Source organism: Ursus americanus, chromosome 2 (genome assembly GCF_024610735.1).
Source record: "Ursus americanus isolate L20-20 chromosome 2, mUrsAme1.1.p, whole genome shotgun sequence".
Lineage (NCBI taxonomy): Eukaryota > Metazoa > Chordata > Mammalia > Carnivora > Ursidae > Ursus > Ursus americanus.
Genome location: NC_142128.1, coordinates 51,607,919 through 51,625,687, shown reverse-complemented (window position 1 = coordinate 51,625,687; position 17,769 = coordinate 51,607,919). Strand labels below are relative to the sequence as shown.

Here is a 17,769-nt window from a genome sequence, read left to right as displayed (position 1 = left end):
TACCCAAGGGGAGGTTATTCAATACTGCAAAAAATATTTAAAATCTGGGAAGCCTGGGTGGCTCAGTTGGTTGAGCGTCTGATGGTTGATTTTGGCTCAGGTCATGATCTCAGGGTCCTGGGACTGAGCCCCTGACCGAGCTCTGCACTGAGCGTGGAGTCAGCTTGAGATTCTCTCCCCCTCTGCTCCCGCTCATGCTTTCTCTCTCTAAACTAAAATAAAGAAATAAAATCCTTAAAAAAAAGAAATATTTAAAATTTGAACTATCTACCAGGAGGGAAAGAAGCAAATTGAGGGTAATGCAGGTTAGATGGGTGAATCGAGCCATAATGTCACTTAAGTTACAATCCAAATTCTAAAGAATTAAGAACAACTGTCCTTTTCTGACAGATCTTTTGCAAAACGAAAGTCAGCTCTAGAGGCAATTCAAAATTCACCTGTTCCTTTACCAGTCCCCAAACTTCCCTTATCTGTCTCAAAAGGCTTGAAAACTATTTGCTTTAGGAAACAAAAGTCCTTTTTGGAGGAATTTCCATTCCTTCGGTGACCCTTAGTTATACATCTTACCATGTCTTTGAAATTTAAACACAGCTCGCAATCAGGTATCTGAGACTAAGGGGAAAAAAGAAAAAGGAAAAGAGGCCTTTTTGAAAATACAAACTATTTGTAACGGCACTTGTGCTCAAACTCCGGCAAGCCTCCTTAATTCCAGAGGCAAATATAAGTCTTAAAAATCTTCTCCAGCAAGATTGTAAGGTTTGTATATCTGTGTAATTCTGTGTTTGTTATAAATGTGAGGCATTTTTCTACTTCTGGATGGTATTGCTCCAAGTAATGTGTGAAAGAGCTCTATTTAGTTGGTTGGAAGACAAGCATTTATAAGGCTTGGATATTCTGGAACTCTGAAAAAGATAGAAACTAACCCAAATGTTTTCCAGCTTCATGAGATCTGAGACAATGTTTGGTATTAAAGCTAATTTAAGTTTGTTGGTTTAGGGCGCCTGGGTGGCTCAGTGGGTTAAGCATCTGCCTTCAGCTCAGGTCATGATCCCGGGGTCCTGGGATGGAGCCCCGCATCGGGCTCCCTGCTCAGTGGGAAGTCTGCCTCTCTCTCTCTATCTGTGCCTCCTCCCCGCTCATGATCTCTCTCTCTTGCTTGCTTTCTCTCTCTCAAGTAAATAAATAAAATCTTTAAAAAATAATAATAAAGTTGTAGCAGGTTTGTGGAAAAGGAATCCTTGAAAAGGAATTTTAATATTTGGTCAAGCTGGCTAAGTTTAACATGAATAGATTTTAAAAATAAATTTTTTAAAAGATTTTATTTATTTATTTGAGAGGGTGAGAGCTAGAGAGAGAGAGTACATGCGGGGAGGAGAGGGAGAAGCAGACTCCCCTCTGAGCAGGGAGCCCGAAGTAGGGCTTGATCCCAGGACCCCGGGATTACACCCAGGTGCCCCTAAAAATAAGTTTTAATATCACAAGTAAGCTGGTGCAAAATTACAATTTGGATTTCTCTATTAAAAAGACAAAGTGTTTGGGACACCTGGGTGGCTCAGTTGGTTAAGGGTCTGCCTGCGGCTCAGGTCATGATCCCAGGGTCTTGGGATCGAGTCCCACATTGGGCTCCTTGCTCAGCGGGGAGCTTGCTTCTCCCTCTGCCTGCCACTCTTCCTGCTTCTGCTCTCTCTCTCTCTCTCCCTCTCTGACAAATAAATAAATAAAAGCTTTAAAACAAATTAAAAAAAAAAAGACAAAGTGTTTTTTGTTTTGTTTTGTTTTTTCTGGACTTTTCATCTGCTTAAGTCTTTTTGACCTGGAACATTCCAACAGATTTGCTCAACTAATTAGGCTTATTTGATATATCAAATTACATGAGAAGCATTGTCAAATAAGAGGTAATACTAAACCTTCTTCATGTTGCATTGTAAAATTGTGGCAAGTGGAGTAAGTCCATTCTTCTTCTGAGGGGGGGAGAAAAAGAGGTGCTCACTGCCAGGCTTTTGCCATACCAGTGTCCTTACAATGTGGCCACACTCTGCTCCTGACTTACCAACATGCAGGTAGGTAAACAATGCCTGGAAATGAAGTGAACAGTCGGGGTTATAGGAACCCCAAGAAGGCCACTTGGTTCTCCTTGGCTCCCTGGCAAGCCCCATTTTTCAGGTTTTGCATTCTTTCACCCACCGTAGTACGTTTAAGATGACTCCAGTTACAAACAGACAGTGGTGGAGAGATTGCAAAAACAGTCTGCCAGCAATGCCTGACCTGTCGGGCCCATAATCCTGAAACAAAACAAAACAAAATGAAACTGTTTTGATTCCCAGAGGCCTCAGACCTCCCTCTCTCTAGACCCTTCGAACACCTGCACCCGGACTTCATTCAGAGGCCAGTTAGTAGGGCTTATCAATATGTTCTTTTTATTGTATGCGTATTTTCCGGAGGGGCTGAAGCGTTTCCCTACTGCAAGGCTGATGCCCTCATGGTAGCAAAAACCTGTTAAAAAGTGTGTTTTCCGCTTGGGGTCTACCTTCCATGACTTCCGGTGATCAAGCACCCACGTCACTAGACAGAGCGTATGAGCCTTAACCATAACCTTGCAGAATTTGTAGAATTCTAGCAGCGTGGAATGAAGCGACCATCTTCTGATCATCATGAGGTCGAAGAAGCTTCCCAGATCCCAGTTTGAAGGATCCTCTTGGTCATAGTTTAGAGCCTGGTGACTAGGTATTCTGGAAGCATCATCAGAGGAAGACAGCCCTTCTAGCTCCACTAAGAGAGACCTCTCCTGGTGCTCCTGACCACTGACACTGCTGCCAGTCTAGAAGGTGTTACATCCTGGGGACATGTCACAAAGCAGGAGGCTCTCCATGACACCTGTCCTATACAGACCCTGAAGACCTAGAAATTAAATTAATGCAGAAGAGAAATCATTGATATGGCAGTCGACTTCCTCCACCCAAGACCAAGATCTTGACTTCCTACTTTGAACATAAAACCCTTCTCCTTCTTTTCCGTTCCTTTACTCTGGCCTTAGCTTGGGAAGATAACATTCCATCTCGCAGGCCACTGCTAAGGCTAAACTTACATTGTTGAGTTAAAAGGGACCTAGCAGTGGGGTTTCGTAGTCCAGGATTCACTCCTTTTGACAGGTCCCTGTTTCCCTAGTTAGGAATGAATGTAAACGAGGCTAATTTCCGGGGCGCCTGGGTGGCTCAGTCAGTTAAGCCTCCGACTCTTGATTTTGCTCAGGTCATGATCTCAGGGCTGTGAGATCGAGCCCCGCGTCCGGCTCCATGCTGAGTGTGGGGCTTGCTTAAGATTCTCTCCCTCTCCCTCTGCACCCGCCCTGGTTGTGAGCACACGTTCTCTCTCTCTCTCTCTAAAAAAAAAGGGGGCTGATTTCTTAATTCTTTTTTTTTTTTAAGATTTTATTTATTTATTTGACAGAGATAGACAGCCAGCGAGAGAGGGAACACAAGCAGGGGGAGTGGGAGAGGAAGAAGCAGGCTCCTAGCAAAGGAGCCTGATGTGGGGCTCGATCCCAGAATGCTGGGATCACGCCGTGAGCCGAAGGCAGATGCTTAACGACTGTGCCACCCAGGCGCCCCTGAAGTCAGACATTTAACCAGTTGAGCCACCCAGGTGCCCCCAGGGCCATTTTACAATTGAGTGTTTTTCTGTAAGTTAGGTTGCTAATGTGGAATTATTGACGTGCGGGATACAGGCATACGAATACATGTATATACATTCTGACCAATGGCTTTCAAAAGCGCTCTTCCCCTGTGCGCCCCCTCGTGCCCCGTGGGGCAGATCCTGGCTCTGGGCTCTTGCCAGACCTGGGTGGGCTTCTCCGTCTTAACAGGCTGCTTTTTCCCATGAAGGTAATTTGGCGCAGGACATAGCTTATGTTTCCTGCATTTTAACCTCATTGAGGGACTGTTTTGTGAGTGTTTGCGGTATTTATGACCTGTAGGAGAAATAACCAAATAATCAGAGGTCCTTGTCGTTTATTTCAGCAGCCGGGAGGCTTTCTTTAGGATTCTACCGACCGCAGCAACACCATGACCTCGGCGCACCCTTGCTAACCAGCCTGTGGCCGTCTTCACCCTGGAAATGAATCTCCATTTTTCACTTTTTGAAGTTATGCATGTTCCAAATTCTTGCAGGAAAAATATTAGAGGCAATTCAGAAATAAGAAGATCAACAGATTTTAGGTAGTGAGGACTTTTGAAATAGATAAAACTGTCTATGAAATTGTTTCGAATGTTACTAGAGCGATTACACTTCCCAATCCCTGACGTTAATGCTGATGAGTAAAGAAAGCTTAAAGAATCAGTTAAAAAGCTGCAAAATATTTTTCTAAGCGTTGACATTTTACTACCTATCATTCGTGTTTTAGGAGGAAGGGGAAATGAGATCACTGTTTTCTGATGTGTGTTTTACATGTTAACACCAATTCCTGTTGTTGGTCTTTACATGGCTGTTGAATCCTGTCACCTTTTTGCTCATGGGTTTTGGAATCAGGTTGTACGTGAGTATGGAAGTTAATTTATAGATCTTGGTTTGGTATTCGACTAGCCTCTGTGAAGCCATATGGAAGTAATCTGTGTGTAACTGCCAGATACAGCGCCTGGAATTCCCAGTATGATGAAGAAAAGATGGGATTTTTAAAAGAATGGAATTTTGAGAGCGGGAGGGAGGAGGAGGAAAGCATGAGCACATTTAAATAATTTTTTTTGGAACAAAGAGAAGTGAACTATTTTGGTATGACTAAATAAAAACCCTCACTGAAGAAATCTGTGGATGAATGAACCCACTTATAATTTTGTAGTTCCTTTAATATTAATAAATGTGAATCTCAGTTGTATTTTTTCTTTGGTGTTTATAAGTCTGCTTTAGGGCTTCTCTCATTTGATATTAGAACTTTGGTCACTGGCTTTCATTTTTCTTTACTCTTTTCTAGTAGCCTAGCAGAGGGCTTGCCTCCAGAGATAGGAGTGGATGCTGCAAACATTACCTCCCGTGGTGGGTGGGGGATGGGAGGGTATCATGAACTACCGGCGGCCCACTGAGGCAGGATGGCCAGTGACCATGAGGAGACTGTCAAAGGAGACTTTGAAGTCAGCCATTGAAATAGAGAAGCAGATTTTTTCCTTTTGAATTTCTGAAGAGAGCAGCGCCTGGCTGGCTCAGTCAGAAGAGCACGTGGCTCCTGAACTTGGGATTGTGAGTTCAAGCCCCAAGTTGGGTGTCGAGATGATTTAAGTGAATAAATAAAAACTAAACTAAACTAAATTTCTGAAGAGAAGCTAGAGAGGGAGATAAACAGAAATGCACAAAATTGAGCGCCCCTGAGCTGTCTTTCTGTGGAGAACGTGGAGAATATGGAGCTGGAGTCCTGTGCCCTGCTAAGGTGTGTTGTTCTCGCTATCTCCCGATGGCACACATCACCATCCACCAACAATTCTCTGTGGGAAGCTAGGTTTACCCCTTCTTTTTCCAGCTCATTCCTGGAAGAGGCGGTCATTGATGTACCGTAACAGTGGAAGTAACCTTGCCCCCTGTGCTCTGAAGACAGTTCCTGGCTTTCACAGGAGTGGGGCAGGGAGAGGGAGACCTGGGGTTGGACCAGAGACTAGGACAGATATACTCTGTTTAGGCCTAAATATCTATGGTGAGGAAGAACGTTCAAAAACAGATCTTCCCTGAGCACTAAAGGCCCAGCGGTGTTGCCACTTGGGGAAAAAGGATTTGCTGTGCTTTGGAGACTCTCCCTTTACTGACGTAAGACATTCTCCATTTGTGCAGACAATTCTGGCGGGGTCTAGAATTGTACTGTTCTAGGCTGACAGAGCCTCTCTCCTTGACCAAACTAGTTAGGCTCCTCTGAAGCCCCTTCTCCACTAGGCCTTGCCTAGCTCAGTTTAGCAAGAATCCTGCTGAATCAGTTTGAGAGCGTCCTCACCCGTGATACCTGATCACTCGTATTAGTGGATTGAGTTCCTCATCTCCACCTTCTACATGTAAGACCTTGGCCTGCCTTCAGCAAGAATCTGCTGAGTCAGTTTAACAAGAGTCCTCCTACTCTTGATGTTTCCCCCGAAGTAATTTTCCATCCACAGACCCCGTCTCTCTGCATCTTGTCTATAAATCCGCACTTGTCTTTGCTGTGTTCAGAGTTCAGCCCTATTATAATATCTCTATTGCAATTGTCTTATTTTTTTCTTGACCTATAACATTGTATTAGTTTAAGGCATATGATGTTATGATTTGGTGTATGTATGTATATATCATGAAATGATCACAAGAAGTCTAGTTAACATCCATTACCTCACACAGTTGTAATTTTTTTCTTGGGATGAGAACTTTTAAGATGAAACCTCTTAGCCACTTTTAAATTCACAACACAACATTGTTTTGTTTTTTTTAAAGATTTTATTTATTTGTCAGAGAGAGAGAGCAGGCAAGGGGAATGGCAGGCAGAGGGAGAAGCAGGCTCCCCACCAAGCAAGGATGTGGGACTCGATTCGGGACTCAAGCCCAGGACCCTGGATCATGACCTGAGCTGAAGGTAGACACTTAACCAACTGAGTCACCCAGGCGCCCCCACAACACAGCGTGGTTAACTATAGTCAACATGCTGAGCATTACGTCCCCAGAACCTGTTCCTCTCACAACCGGAAGTTTGGGTCTTTTGACAACCTTCATTTATTTCGCACACCACCCACCCCCTGCCCTTGGCAATCACCAGTCTCCTCTCTGTATCCATGAGTTGTTTTTATTGTTGTTTTTGTTTTAGATAAACATATAAATGAGATCATATGATATTCGTCTTTCTCTATCTGACTTATTTCACTTAGCATAATGCTGTCAAAGTCTATCTACTTTGTCCTGAATAGCAGGATTTCATTTTTTTTTAATAAGGCTGAATAATATTCCATTGTAGGTATACACCACATTTTCTTTATTTGTTCATCTGTCCTGTGGACACTTAGGTTGTTTCCATGTCTTGGCTATTGGAAATAATGCTGCAATGAACATGGGGGCGCGTACATCTTTTCAAGTGAGTGTTTTCTCTTTCTTTGGATAAGTACCTAGAAATGGAATCGCTGGATCCTATGGCAGATCTGTTTTTAAATTTTTGAGGAAACTTCATACTGTTTTCCACAACGGCTACACCAATTTACATTCCCACCAACAGTGCACAAGGGTTTTCTCCACATCCTCCCCAACACTTGTTATCTCTTCTTGATACTAGCCGTTCTAACCTGTAAGGTGGTAGCTCGCTGTGGTTTTGATTTGCGTTTCCCTGATGATGAGTGATGGTGAGCACGTTTTCACGTAACTCTCGGCCATTGTATATCTTCTATGGAAATATGTCTGCTTGGTTATGCTGCTCATTTTCATTTTTATTTATTTTTAAAGATTTTACTTGTCAGAGAGAGAGAGAGCACGCACAAGCTGGGGGAGCAGCAGGCAGAGGGAGAAGCAAGCTCCTCTCCTAGCAGGGAGCCTGAGGCAGGACTCCATCCCAGGACCCTGGGATCATGACCTGAGCCGAAGGCAGACACTTAACCGACTGAGCCACCCAGGCGCCCTGAGTTGACTCTTCTGTACGGTGTAAGATAGGGTCCAGTTCATTCTTTTGCATGTGACAGTTTTGCCCCTGCCATTTATTGAGGAGACCATCCTTTCCCCTTTGTATATTCTTGGCTTCTTTGTCATAAATTAATTGACCATATATGCATGAGTTTATTTCTTTTCTCTATTCTGTTCCATTGATCCATGTGTCTGTTTTTATGTTGATACTATATTGTTGTGATCACTCTGGCTTTGTAATATAGTTTGAAAACAAGAAGTATGATGCCTTCAGCTTCATTCTTTTTTCTCAAGATTACTTCGACTCTTCAGGGTCTTTTGTGGTTCCATGCAAATTTTAGGATTGTTTTTTTCTCATTTTTCTTTTCTTTTCTTCTTTTTAAAAAAGATCTTATTTATTTATTGGGCAGAGAGCACACACAAGCAGGGGAGCAGGAGAGGGAGAAGCAGGCTGAGTCCAGAGCCCAATGAGGGGCCCAATCCCAGGACCCTGGGATCATGACCCGGGCAGAAGGCAGATGCCTAACAGAGTGAGCCACCCAGGTGCCCTTCTTCTCCTTCTTTCTCCTTCTCCTCCTCCTCCTCCTCCTCCTCCTCCTCCTCCTCCTCCTCCTCCTCCTCCTTCTTTTTCTTCTTCGATTTTGTTTTCAAGTGATCTCCACACCCAACATGGGCTTGAACTCACAACCCCAAAATCAAGAGTCGCACGCTCCACTGACTGAGCCAGTCAGGCACCCTAAGATTGTTTTTCCCCCCCTATTTCTTTGAAAAATGCCACTGGAATTTTGGTAGAAATTACATTGACTCTGTAACTTGCTTTGCGTTCTATGGATATTTCAACAATATTAATTCTTCCAATCCATGAGCACAGAACAATTTAGCATTTATTTCTGTCATCTTTAATTCCTTTGATTAATGTTTTATAATTTTCAGTGTATAGATCCTTTACCTCCTTGGTTAAATTTATTCCTAGATATTTTATTCTTTTTGATATAAATGGGATTATTTTTCTTAATTTCTCTTTCTGATGGTTTGTTGTTATGTATAGAAATGCAACTGGTTTTTGTATATTGTTTTTTTTTTAAAGATTTTATTTATTTATTTGACAGAGATAGAGACAGCCAGTGAGAGAGGGAACACAAGCAGGGGGAGTGGGAGAGGAAGAAGCAGGCTCATAGCGGAGGAGCCTGATGTGGGGCTCGATCCCATAACGCCAGGATCACGCCCTGAGGCTTAACCACTGTGCCACCCAGGCGCCCCTTTGTATATTGTTTTTTACTGAATTCAGTTATTCTAATAGTTTTTGGTGGTGTGTTTTGGGTTTTCTATATATGTGATCATGTTATCTGCAACACAAACAGATTTCCTTCTTCCTTTCTGATTTGGATGCCTTTCATTTTTTCCTTTCCTAATTGCTCTGCTAGGACTTCCAGTACTCTGTTGAATAAAGTGAGAAGAGTGGACATCTTTGTCTTGTTCCTGATCTTAGATGAGCAAAAGTCTGGAAAGAAGTCTTCCTTATGTCTTAGCAAGTGTCAGAGTAATTATTTAACAGTCTGGCACATCAAACAGGAGCCTAAGACTCTAACCCTGATCCTGATGGCTGACCTTGTTGTTTGAGACTGACCTGATTTGAAAGAAACAAGTGACTAAGGTCAGTGCCTGCCCCGTCGGTGGACATTCCCATCTGCCCTGAAGCAGCCTGGGGATCTTGGGCCAGTACCCGCCTTCCAAACTATGACCCCGGCAATGCTGCCAGGAGCGCACCGCGCCCTAAGCCCTGTAGAGGGCGCTTTCCGCCGCCCAGTGCTGCTCCGACCTGCGGCTGGGAGAGCCCGAACTACCGACAGCTCCTCGCCAGCCTCGGTTCGCGGGCCCTGGGCGCCTGGCCTCATCCGTCCGCCCTGATTCCCACTCCCGCAAACTCCCTCGTCCCGCGTGGCAGGCGGGGAGGATGGCGGAGGGCAGCGGGAGGCTCCGTGCCAGCCACGTTGTGCCCACCGGCGCCCCATTATCCCCAAGGCGGGGATCTCCTGGCCGCCCGATTTCTAATTTAGATAGAAATCACGCTTTGTCCTGCAACTGTGGTATCTGTGACCGCTTTAGGTTTAATAAAAACCCACACATACGTAAAGAAAGAGGTCACTCGTAGCGAGCGTGGGGGAGGGCGCACGGCCTTGCAGTCGCAGGCCGCGGAAGGCGGAGGAGGCTGTGGGGCAAGCGCCCGGCCGAAGCGGAGCCACCACCTCCCACCGCCGGCGCCCCAGGGGCCACCCCTCAGGGAAAGGCCGCGGTACTCGGAGCGGCCCGGAAGGGGTTCGGGAGCGGCCTGCCCTTTGGGCTCCGGGCCAAGGGTCGCACCTCCCCCCCGGCCCCAGCGGCTGCCGCGCTCCGGCCGGGTGACGGATGACCGCTGGGCGTCCGTGGAGGGCCCCGCTGCAGCCGCCGCCGCCCGCTCCCGGCCCGCTCGGCTATGGGCACAGCCGCCTCGTCGGCTCTAGGCCGCCTCGGCCTCCCCGCGCCGCGCCTCCCCGCGCCGTCCCGGCCCGCCTGGCTCGGAGTGGCGGCACTGGGACTGGGCGCCGTGGCGCTGGGGACGGTCGCCTGGCGCCGCGCGCGGTCCAGGCGGCGCCGGCGGCTGCAGCAGGTGGGCACCGTGGCGCAGCTCTGGATCTACCCGGTCAAGTCGTGCAAGGGGGTGCCGGTGAGCGCGGCCGAGTGCACGGCCTTGGGGCTGCGCAGCGGCCACCTGCGGGACAGGTAGGGCCGGGCCGGGCGGGGTGCGCGGGGTGGGCTCCGGCCGCGGGCGGGAGCGGGGCGGGCTGCAGAGTCCGCCGGCGGGTCCTTCCTGCCCTTACAAAGGGGCAAGGACAAAGAAAACGGGGGGCTATTACCTCCCGACAGAGGACCCCAGGGGCCCGGGACCCTGGGCCTCTGTGTCGCGACCCAATTCCCGGAGACAGCTGTATTTCCACCTCCCACGGGCGCTTTCACCCCTGCGCTCCTGCCCAGGAGTGCTTTTGGCGCCCAGGTGTCCGCCAGTGCGCAAACGGGCTCCTTTAACTCCATCTAGAGGAGGCGACGAGCGTCCGGGGATTGGTCACCGCCACATTAGCTTTATTAACTGTCTCTGCAGAACTTGGGGCAACTTGGGGCCTCGGAGCCTACCCCTCAAGGAGCGCACCAAGGCGGAGCGCAGAATCCTAAGGACAGCTGTTGCGGCTGAAGCTTCTCGCAGCTGGGAAAGGGCTAGTGCCCGTGCTCCTTCCCCTCATTCTCGCAAGCCGCCGTGCGTGGACGGGGAAACCGAGTCCCGCGCCCCCCAGCGGGGGAACCCGGACCCTTGTTTTCTTCCGCACGCGGGTGCTGCGTGGAGAGGCCTGTTATTAAGGCCGGGTCTGGGTAGTCGCGATCCTCGCGAATGCTTGGGGTTCAGGGAGGGCGGCAGAGGCCCGGAGCGAGCGGCTTTGTTCTCCTCCGGGTCTGGCGTCAGGCCAGCCCGGAGCCTCATTGTAAGGCTGTGCTTCGAGCTCTTTCCTCCCACACGGGCCCTCACGGCTCCTGCAGGGAACACAGAAGGGAGGGGGGCTGAGGTTTTCCCGCCTTGCAGCTCCCGGCACAGAGCAACTCACAGCATAGTGAGGGGTGAGCTCTGCCTCTGCTTCAGGAAGGCAGCCAAGAGTCCCAGATATTTCATGGTTTGTACGGAGTCACTAACTCGGCAAGATGGTCGAATTTATCGAATTCGTTTTGTCGGCCCCAGAGGCAAAGGGCCTTATCATTTTACTGTATGGACTGGGACTATTTACTGAGCTCATATATTAATAAATAACAATCAGACACGATCTTCGTCCACCCACTTCCACGAAGTGTCATCGGGAGCAGACAAAGGCTCACGGGACTCAGTGTGACAAGTGCCAGGGAGCACAAGGAAGGAGCACCAGAAACCGCGGGGGGTGGGCGGGAAGGACCTCATAGCTTGAACTGAATATTGAAAAGTAATTATGAACTTTCCGGGCAAGTCAATGGGGAGAGGAACATTCTAGAGAGAGCTGGGTAAACACCCGGAGGGAAGGAATGCTGGGGGAAAGGTGAGTGCTCTCTTAGGGAATGACCGGAAGGAACTGAAACCAGGCAGGTATGTCTACACCAGTGTCCCGTGCGGCGCTACTCACAGTGGCCGAAAGGTGGAATCAACCCCAACATCCACCCGCAGATGAACGACAAACATTTCCACACGATGGACTGTTGTTGGGCCACAAAAAGGAACGGAGTTCTGATACATAGATAAATCTTGAAAGCATTATGTAAAGTGAAATAAGCCAGACACAAAAGGACAGATATATGATCCTTATTATATGAAATAGCTGTAGTAGGCAAATTCACAGACAGGAAGTGGATTCGAGTTTACCAGGGGCTCAGGGGGGAGGGGGGAGGGGGAGTTATTGCTTAATGGGTTCAAAGTTTCTATTTGCGATGATGGAAGAGTTTTGGAAATTGCTAGTGGTGGTGGTTGCATAACGTTGTGGAGATACTTACTGCCACTGAATTGTGCACCTAAAATGATTAAAAACACATAACAAAAAAATATCCGTTCTCTGTTGATGGACAACTTGGTTGGTTTCCACCTTTTGGCGTTGTGAATAACGTGCTGTGAACATCAGGGTCCAAGTGTCTGTGTGAGGCCCTGTTTTCAGTCCTTTTGGATATACCTAAGAGCGTGCCAGGCATCTTATGTTGTAGATATTTTACCACAATAGAACAATTGAAAAAGGCTGGCCTGCGTGAGGGCCCAGGGAGTTGTGAGTGGCTGGGAGGGCAGCTGGGTTATGCTTTGCCGAAGAGTTAGGGTTTTATCCTGAAAGCAGGAACCAGGGAGGGATTTTTCATGAGGGGGTGACATGATTAGGTTGGTGGTTTTGAAAGATGAGACTGCCAGGGTGCCCAGCTGGCTCAGTGGGAGGAGCCTGTGACTTCGATCTTGGGGTCGTAAGTTCGAGCCCCCCCATTGGGCATGGAGATGACTTTAAAATATTAAAAACAAAAGAAAGATCCGACTGCCATCAATACCTGGAAGAACTGTTACACGAAGAAGAATATTCCTGTGCCTGTAGGAAGGATTTGGAGCAGGGCAGAGCTCTGTCTGGGTCCAGGAGGAGGACCGATAAACGGGCAGTTCAGGAAAGGGGCTTCCACTAACCTTGTTTTTCTAGTGCAGCTGAAACATCTCGACCACGATGACCCGCCGGAGGTCATACAAGGGAGCTATTTCACAGCCGCCCACGATTACCAGCATGTTATGTTGATGGACCCCAACAGCACAAGCTCACTTCTAGAACTGTAATCACTTGATCCAGGGTGAATTGAAATTACCAACATGTCAGTATGTTTCCCTTCCTCAGTAGCTGAGAAATAGCCCATACCAGTTACTCCCCACCTCCCACCCCTGACCAGTTTTCTAGTCTCTTATTTCTCCATTTATCTTTTTTTCTGGGAAGTGCCTCTGCGTCAGAGTATTGCACCAGAAAAAATTTTGGCCCTAGTAACGAGACCTTTGAGCAAATTGCAGCATTCACTGCCCTGAATATTGAAACCTTAATTTTTTAAAAAGGCAGGGGTGGATTTGGCAAGGTGTAAGTGGCATCGTATGCCGCGCCACTGAACTCCGTGCTCTGAGCACAACAGAGCGACAGTCTTGTTATTTCACTGCCGGAGCCCAGGGCCTACTGTGTGCCAGGCACGGTGCTTCCTTGTGCCCTTAACGTCTTTCTGGGAAATAGTTTCTTGTCATCTCTTTGGGGCATGTTTAATGAAGGTGGTCAGAATTCCTGGCCGTTGAGATGAAAACATAATAACATCTTTGATTTCTGTGTCATCTAGGAGCTCAAAATATTCTGAAGATTATACACACACACACACACACACACACTCACGGGATGCTTGACTGGTTCCTCAACCCTTTGAAATTAACAGACTCAGTCTTGCTGTGCTGCTGAGTTGATGTTTGGGATGGACAGATAGACACACACATAGACACACAGACTCACACACACCAGGCTGACAGGGGACAAAATCAAAGAGGACAGTGTATGGGAGAAGCTCCCACAGAGACTGGCCATCCGTCACGGTGGGCCCCGCGTATCTTGTGTTTTGAACATGGCAGGTTTTGGCTTGTGATCAACGAGAAGGGGAACATGGTTACGGCTCGGCAGGAGCCTCGTCTGGTCCTGATTTCCCTGACTTGTGAGGGCGATGCCCTGACCCTCAGTGCGGCCTACACGAAGGATCTGCAGTTGCCGCTCAAGACACCTGCCACGAACGCGGTGTACAAGTGTAGGTAAGGAAGGGGTCGAGACAAATCACACCACCAGAGGAGGAAGGACAAAGATGGGGTGGGAGTGACAGTGGACAGTGGGAAGGGGTGGGATGAGATGTACGCATTACCATCACTTGTCCTAGTACGCCTGGAGAGACTGGGAACCTTCCAAATCTGAGTTAGGAAGGGAGTCGCAAATGTTTTGGTGAACTGTGATAGTTAGTACCAACGAAGGGAAGTTCTAAGGTAGAAAAGACAGGTGCACCCAGGAGAGGGATCTGTCCTTCCCGTGCCCGGGGGTCTGTCCGCACGGTAGTGAGGGTGGAGATTTCAGCCAGGAAGGGCTTGGGCAGAGGCTCTTTCCCCAACATTAGAAGGGCTGCAAGGAAAATTCAGTCTAGGAAAACTAGCTTTGCTTCTGAGAACTCATATCTCAAGGTGATTTTTTTATTCCATTAAGGGGAAATTAGAATTTGGTTTAATTATACTCTTGTCATTGTTTCTACATCTTGAATTAATGCATTGTGAACGCGGAATGGAGTCCGTAACCTATCACAGAAAATAACATCACATCAAAAAATGCAGATCCGAGTTAGCTGAAAAATATCTAAAGACCCCAAAAAGTTTATAAGATGCAATACCCATCTAATTTCTGTAATATTTTAGAGTTTCAGGCATAATATGTTCTTATTTTAATTTGATGTTTTTAAAATTATAAATGTAATGCATATTCATAGTTGAAAAAATGGAAAATACGAAAAGGAGCAAACAAAAACCTGTGAGATAACTGTAAGTAGTATTCTGATGTTTTTTCTGTCTTTGTAGTTAATATTTTAAAAGAAATAATAGAAAAATCAGAGCCTTGAATATTGCCATATACTTGATATGTTGAGTAGCTTTTCATATTGTTAAAAATCTTCAGAAATAACAATTATCACGTTGGCCTAATATTTTATTCTAAGTGCGTGTCCTGTAATGCATTTTAACATGTTCCCATGATTAAATATTTGGATTGTTTTCCATTTTTTCCAGGTGTGAAGAAGAATGTGACAAATACCTTGGTGTAAATCTTTGTCAAAATGCTAATTATTTCCTTAGGGAAGAATGTTTAGCAGTGGTTTTGCTAGAAACAAGGAACGGTAGACTTTTGATACATGTTGCTAAATAGTTTTGCAGACCTGTTACACCAACTGTGTGGCTACCAGTATTTTATGGGCATCTCTGTCTAATTGCATTCTGACCACTACTGTAAAAACATTTGGGCATTCTTATAGGAAAAAGGTGGCCATTTCTTGTTGCTTTAATTTGCATTGTATTTATTGTCTGAGAAAAACTTTTTATTTTTACCTTTTTTTTTTTTTAAAGTAGGCTCTACACCCAACATGGGCCTTGAACTCACAACCCCACGATCAAAGAGTTGCATCCTTCACCGACTGAGCCAGCCAGGTGCCCCTGAGGGAAAGTTTTTACTATGTCTATTGCAATTTGGATTATATATTTGCTCCTCATTCCTCTTTGTTTGCCATCACTAGGTATCTACCCATACTTACTTATGGTTATTTTTCCCACTAAATTATTGATTCATTTGGAATTAGGTGGAAACTTTTTTCATGGCCCCATACAGAATCTTTGGTCCACACTCAAAGACTAAACAAGAGCATGTTTGGAAATTGCAAAATGAGAAGGTTTAGACATGTTCCAATAGTTCACAGACTCTTAGGGCGAAGATGTCAGGGACCTTTTGGACCTGGGTTTCCTTTGGGAGCCAGGGCCATTCTCTTGTGAAGGAGTTGTAACTTCAGCCCTCAGTCTCCCAAAGATTTCTGATGAATCTTGGGGCCCTGGGGTCAATTTCAAAAGGTCACAATCATAGCCAGTACACCTGTTTTTTACTGTTGAGGTTGTTGCTTGATTTTCTTATAAGCCATGCTAGCCACTAGCGGGATGCAGAGAATTAGGGCCATTATATGGATTTCAGGCAAACAGCCTCAAACCATGCCTATATTATCTTTGTCAAAGGTTTTAGAAACATTTGGATTTTTTTTGGCTTGGATTTTTTTGGGACAGTGTGTCAGTGGAACGTTGGACCCCATGGCACAGCTGAGGCTGCTCAGAACATAGGAGAAATGTGGGAAGAGAACAGAAGAAGGCAGAGAACAAATTGTGCTAATTTAAGGGCCTCATATTGTGGAAATTTATGAATCTTGTCTACTGAAGGCAGTTAGTAAAGACTGAGGAGATAACTCCTAGTCAAATATGACAACAGCAACACAAAACCCCGAGGAACATGAAAAGTCAATGAAACATGACATCACTGAGAGAGCATAGGAACCAAGTAACCTATTTTGAAGACACAGAGATGTGTGATTTACCCAATAAAGCATTCAGATAGCCGTTTTGAGGAATTTCCATGAGATACAAGAAAGCATAGACAATTCAGTGAAAACAGGAAAATAATAAATATGGACAAAGTGAGAAGTTAAAGAGATAGAAATGATTAAAAAAAAAATGAACCAAAGAGAAATTCTGGAGCTGAAGAATACAATGAATGAAATGAAAAATGCAATAGAATGTTACCAAGAGCAGAGTGGGTCCAGCAAACAGGGGAATCTGTGGGATTAAGAGCAGATCTTTGAAATTGTCCGGTCAGAGGAGAACAAATTAAAGAGAATGAAGAGTGAAAAAAGCCGATGTGCTCTATGGATTACCATTAAAAGAAACAACTGGTGAATTATTGGAGTTCCAGAAGAAGAAGAAAAGTGGAAGGGGCAGAAAACTTACATAAAGAAGTAATGGCTGAGAACTTCCTAAACCTGGGAGACCTTTGCATCTCCAATTTCATGAAGCTTATAGGTCACCAAATAAATTCAACTTAAATAGAGGCTCTCTCAGACATGATAATAAAACAATAAAAGAATCAAAGAAAAAGAATCTTAAAAGCAGCAAGAGACAAGAAGCTTGTAACTTACAAGGGATCCCCCATAAACGTATCAGCCGACTTCTCAGCAGAAACCTTACAGGCTAGGAGAGACTGGGAGGATGAACAGTATTGCCAACCAAGAATACCCTCTCTGGCAAAGTTAGCCTTTAGAAATGAAGGACAGATAAGGACTTTCCCAAACACAAGCGGAGGGAGTTCATCACCACTACATCTGCCTTACAAGAAATGCTAGAAGAAGTGCTTCAAGCTGAAAGGAAAAGATGCTAATTAGTCAAATGAGAGCATATGAAAATGTACAACACACGGATAAAGGTAAGCACAGAATTGGGACACATGGCTGGCTCAGTTGGTAGACACGTGACCCTTGATCTTGGGGTCATGAGTTTGAGCCTCACGTTGGGTGTAGATGACTAAAAGAGATAAATAAATATATAATAAACAGAGCATCAAATTCGGAATACTCTAATACTGACATATGTGGTGCGTTCGTCACTTTAGCATAATAGTTAAAGGACAAGAGTATTAGGACTATAGCTACAATAATTTGTTAATAAATATGCAGTATAAAAACAGGTGAATTGTGACATCAGAAACATAAAAGGGAGTGGGAAGTAAAAGAGCAGGGTTTTTATAAGAGATCAAAATTAAATTATCAGCCTAAAATAGACTGTTATATATATATATATATATATATATAAATGTTTCAATTAAACCTTATGGTAACCACAAAGCAAAAAACTGGCCATTGGAATCAAAAGATAAAGGGAAGGGAACCGAAGCATTCCACTATGGAAAATCATCAATTTACAAAGGAAGATAGAAAAAGAGGAAGAAAGGAACAAGGGAATTACAAACAGCTAGAAAATAATAAGGTGGCATTAATTGGTCCTTAGTTATCAGTACTTTTTTTTTT

General features: G+C 45.6%; 2 protein-coding genes and 1 long non-coding RNA gene across 12 annotated transcripts in view; 2 read left to right on the top strand and 1 right to left on the bottom strand.

Annotated features, from left to right (window-relative positions):
- Positions 1-4,867, top strand: part of LOC123800122 (mitochondrial amidoxime reducing component 2) — a 33,720-nt gene extending 28,853 nt beyond the window's left edge. For 4 of the 7 annotated variants that reach the window (XR_015721870.1, XR_015721872.1, XR_015721868.1 and 1 more), the window contains one exon: positions 4,017-4,867. The gene's annotated coding sequence lies outside the window, so the exon portion shown is untranslated. The remainder of the gene's footprint in view (positions 1-4,016) is intronic. The other 3 variants (XR_015721871.1, XR_015721869.1, XM_045809643.2) reach the window with 1 other exon arrangement.
- Positions 4,868-5,005: 138 nt separating this feature from the next.
- The window catches only part of MTARC1 (mitochondrial amidoxime reducing component 1), a 38,332-nt gene continuing 25,568 nt past the window's right edge, over positions 5,006-17,769 (top strand). For all 4 annotated transcript variants that reach the window (XM_045809646.2, XM_045809645.2, XM_087856195.1 and 1 more), the window contains exons 1-2: positions 5,006-10,359; positions 13,763-13,936. In XM_045809646.2, coding sequence (XP_045665602.2) covers positions 10,073-10,359; positions 13,763-13,936 — 461 coding nt within the window. In that variant the 5' untranslated portion in view covers positions 5,006-10,072. The remainder of the gene's footprint in view (positions 10,360-13,762; positions 13,937-17,769) is intronic.
- On the bottom strand, positions 10,696-11,999 carry LOC148110631 (uncharacterized). Its single transcript, XR_015721874.1, has 2 exons — positions 11,775-11,999; positions 10,696-11,160 (listed from the first exon to the last, which is right to left on the bottom strand). It is a non-coding gene; the product is annotated as an uncharacterized LOC148110631 (long non-coding RNA).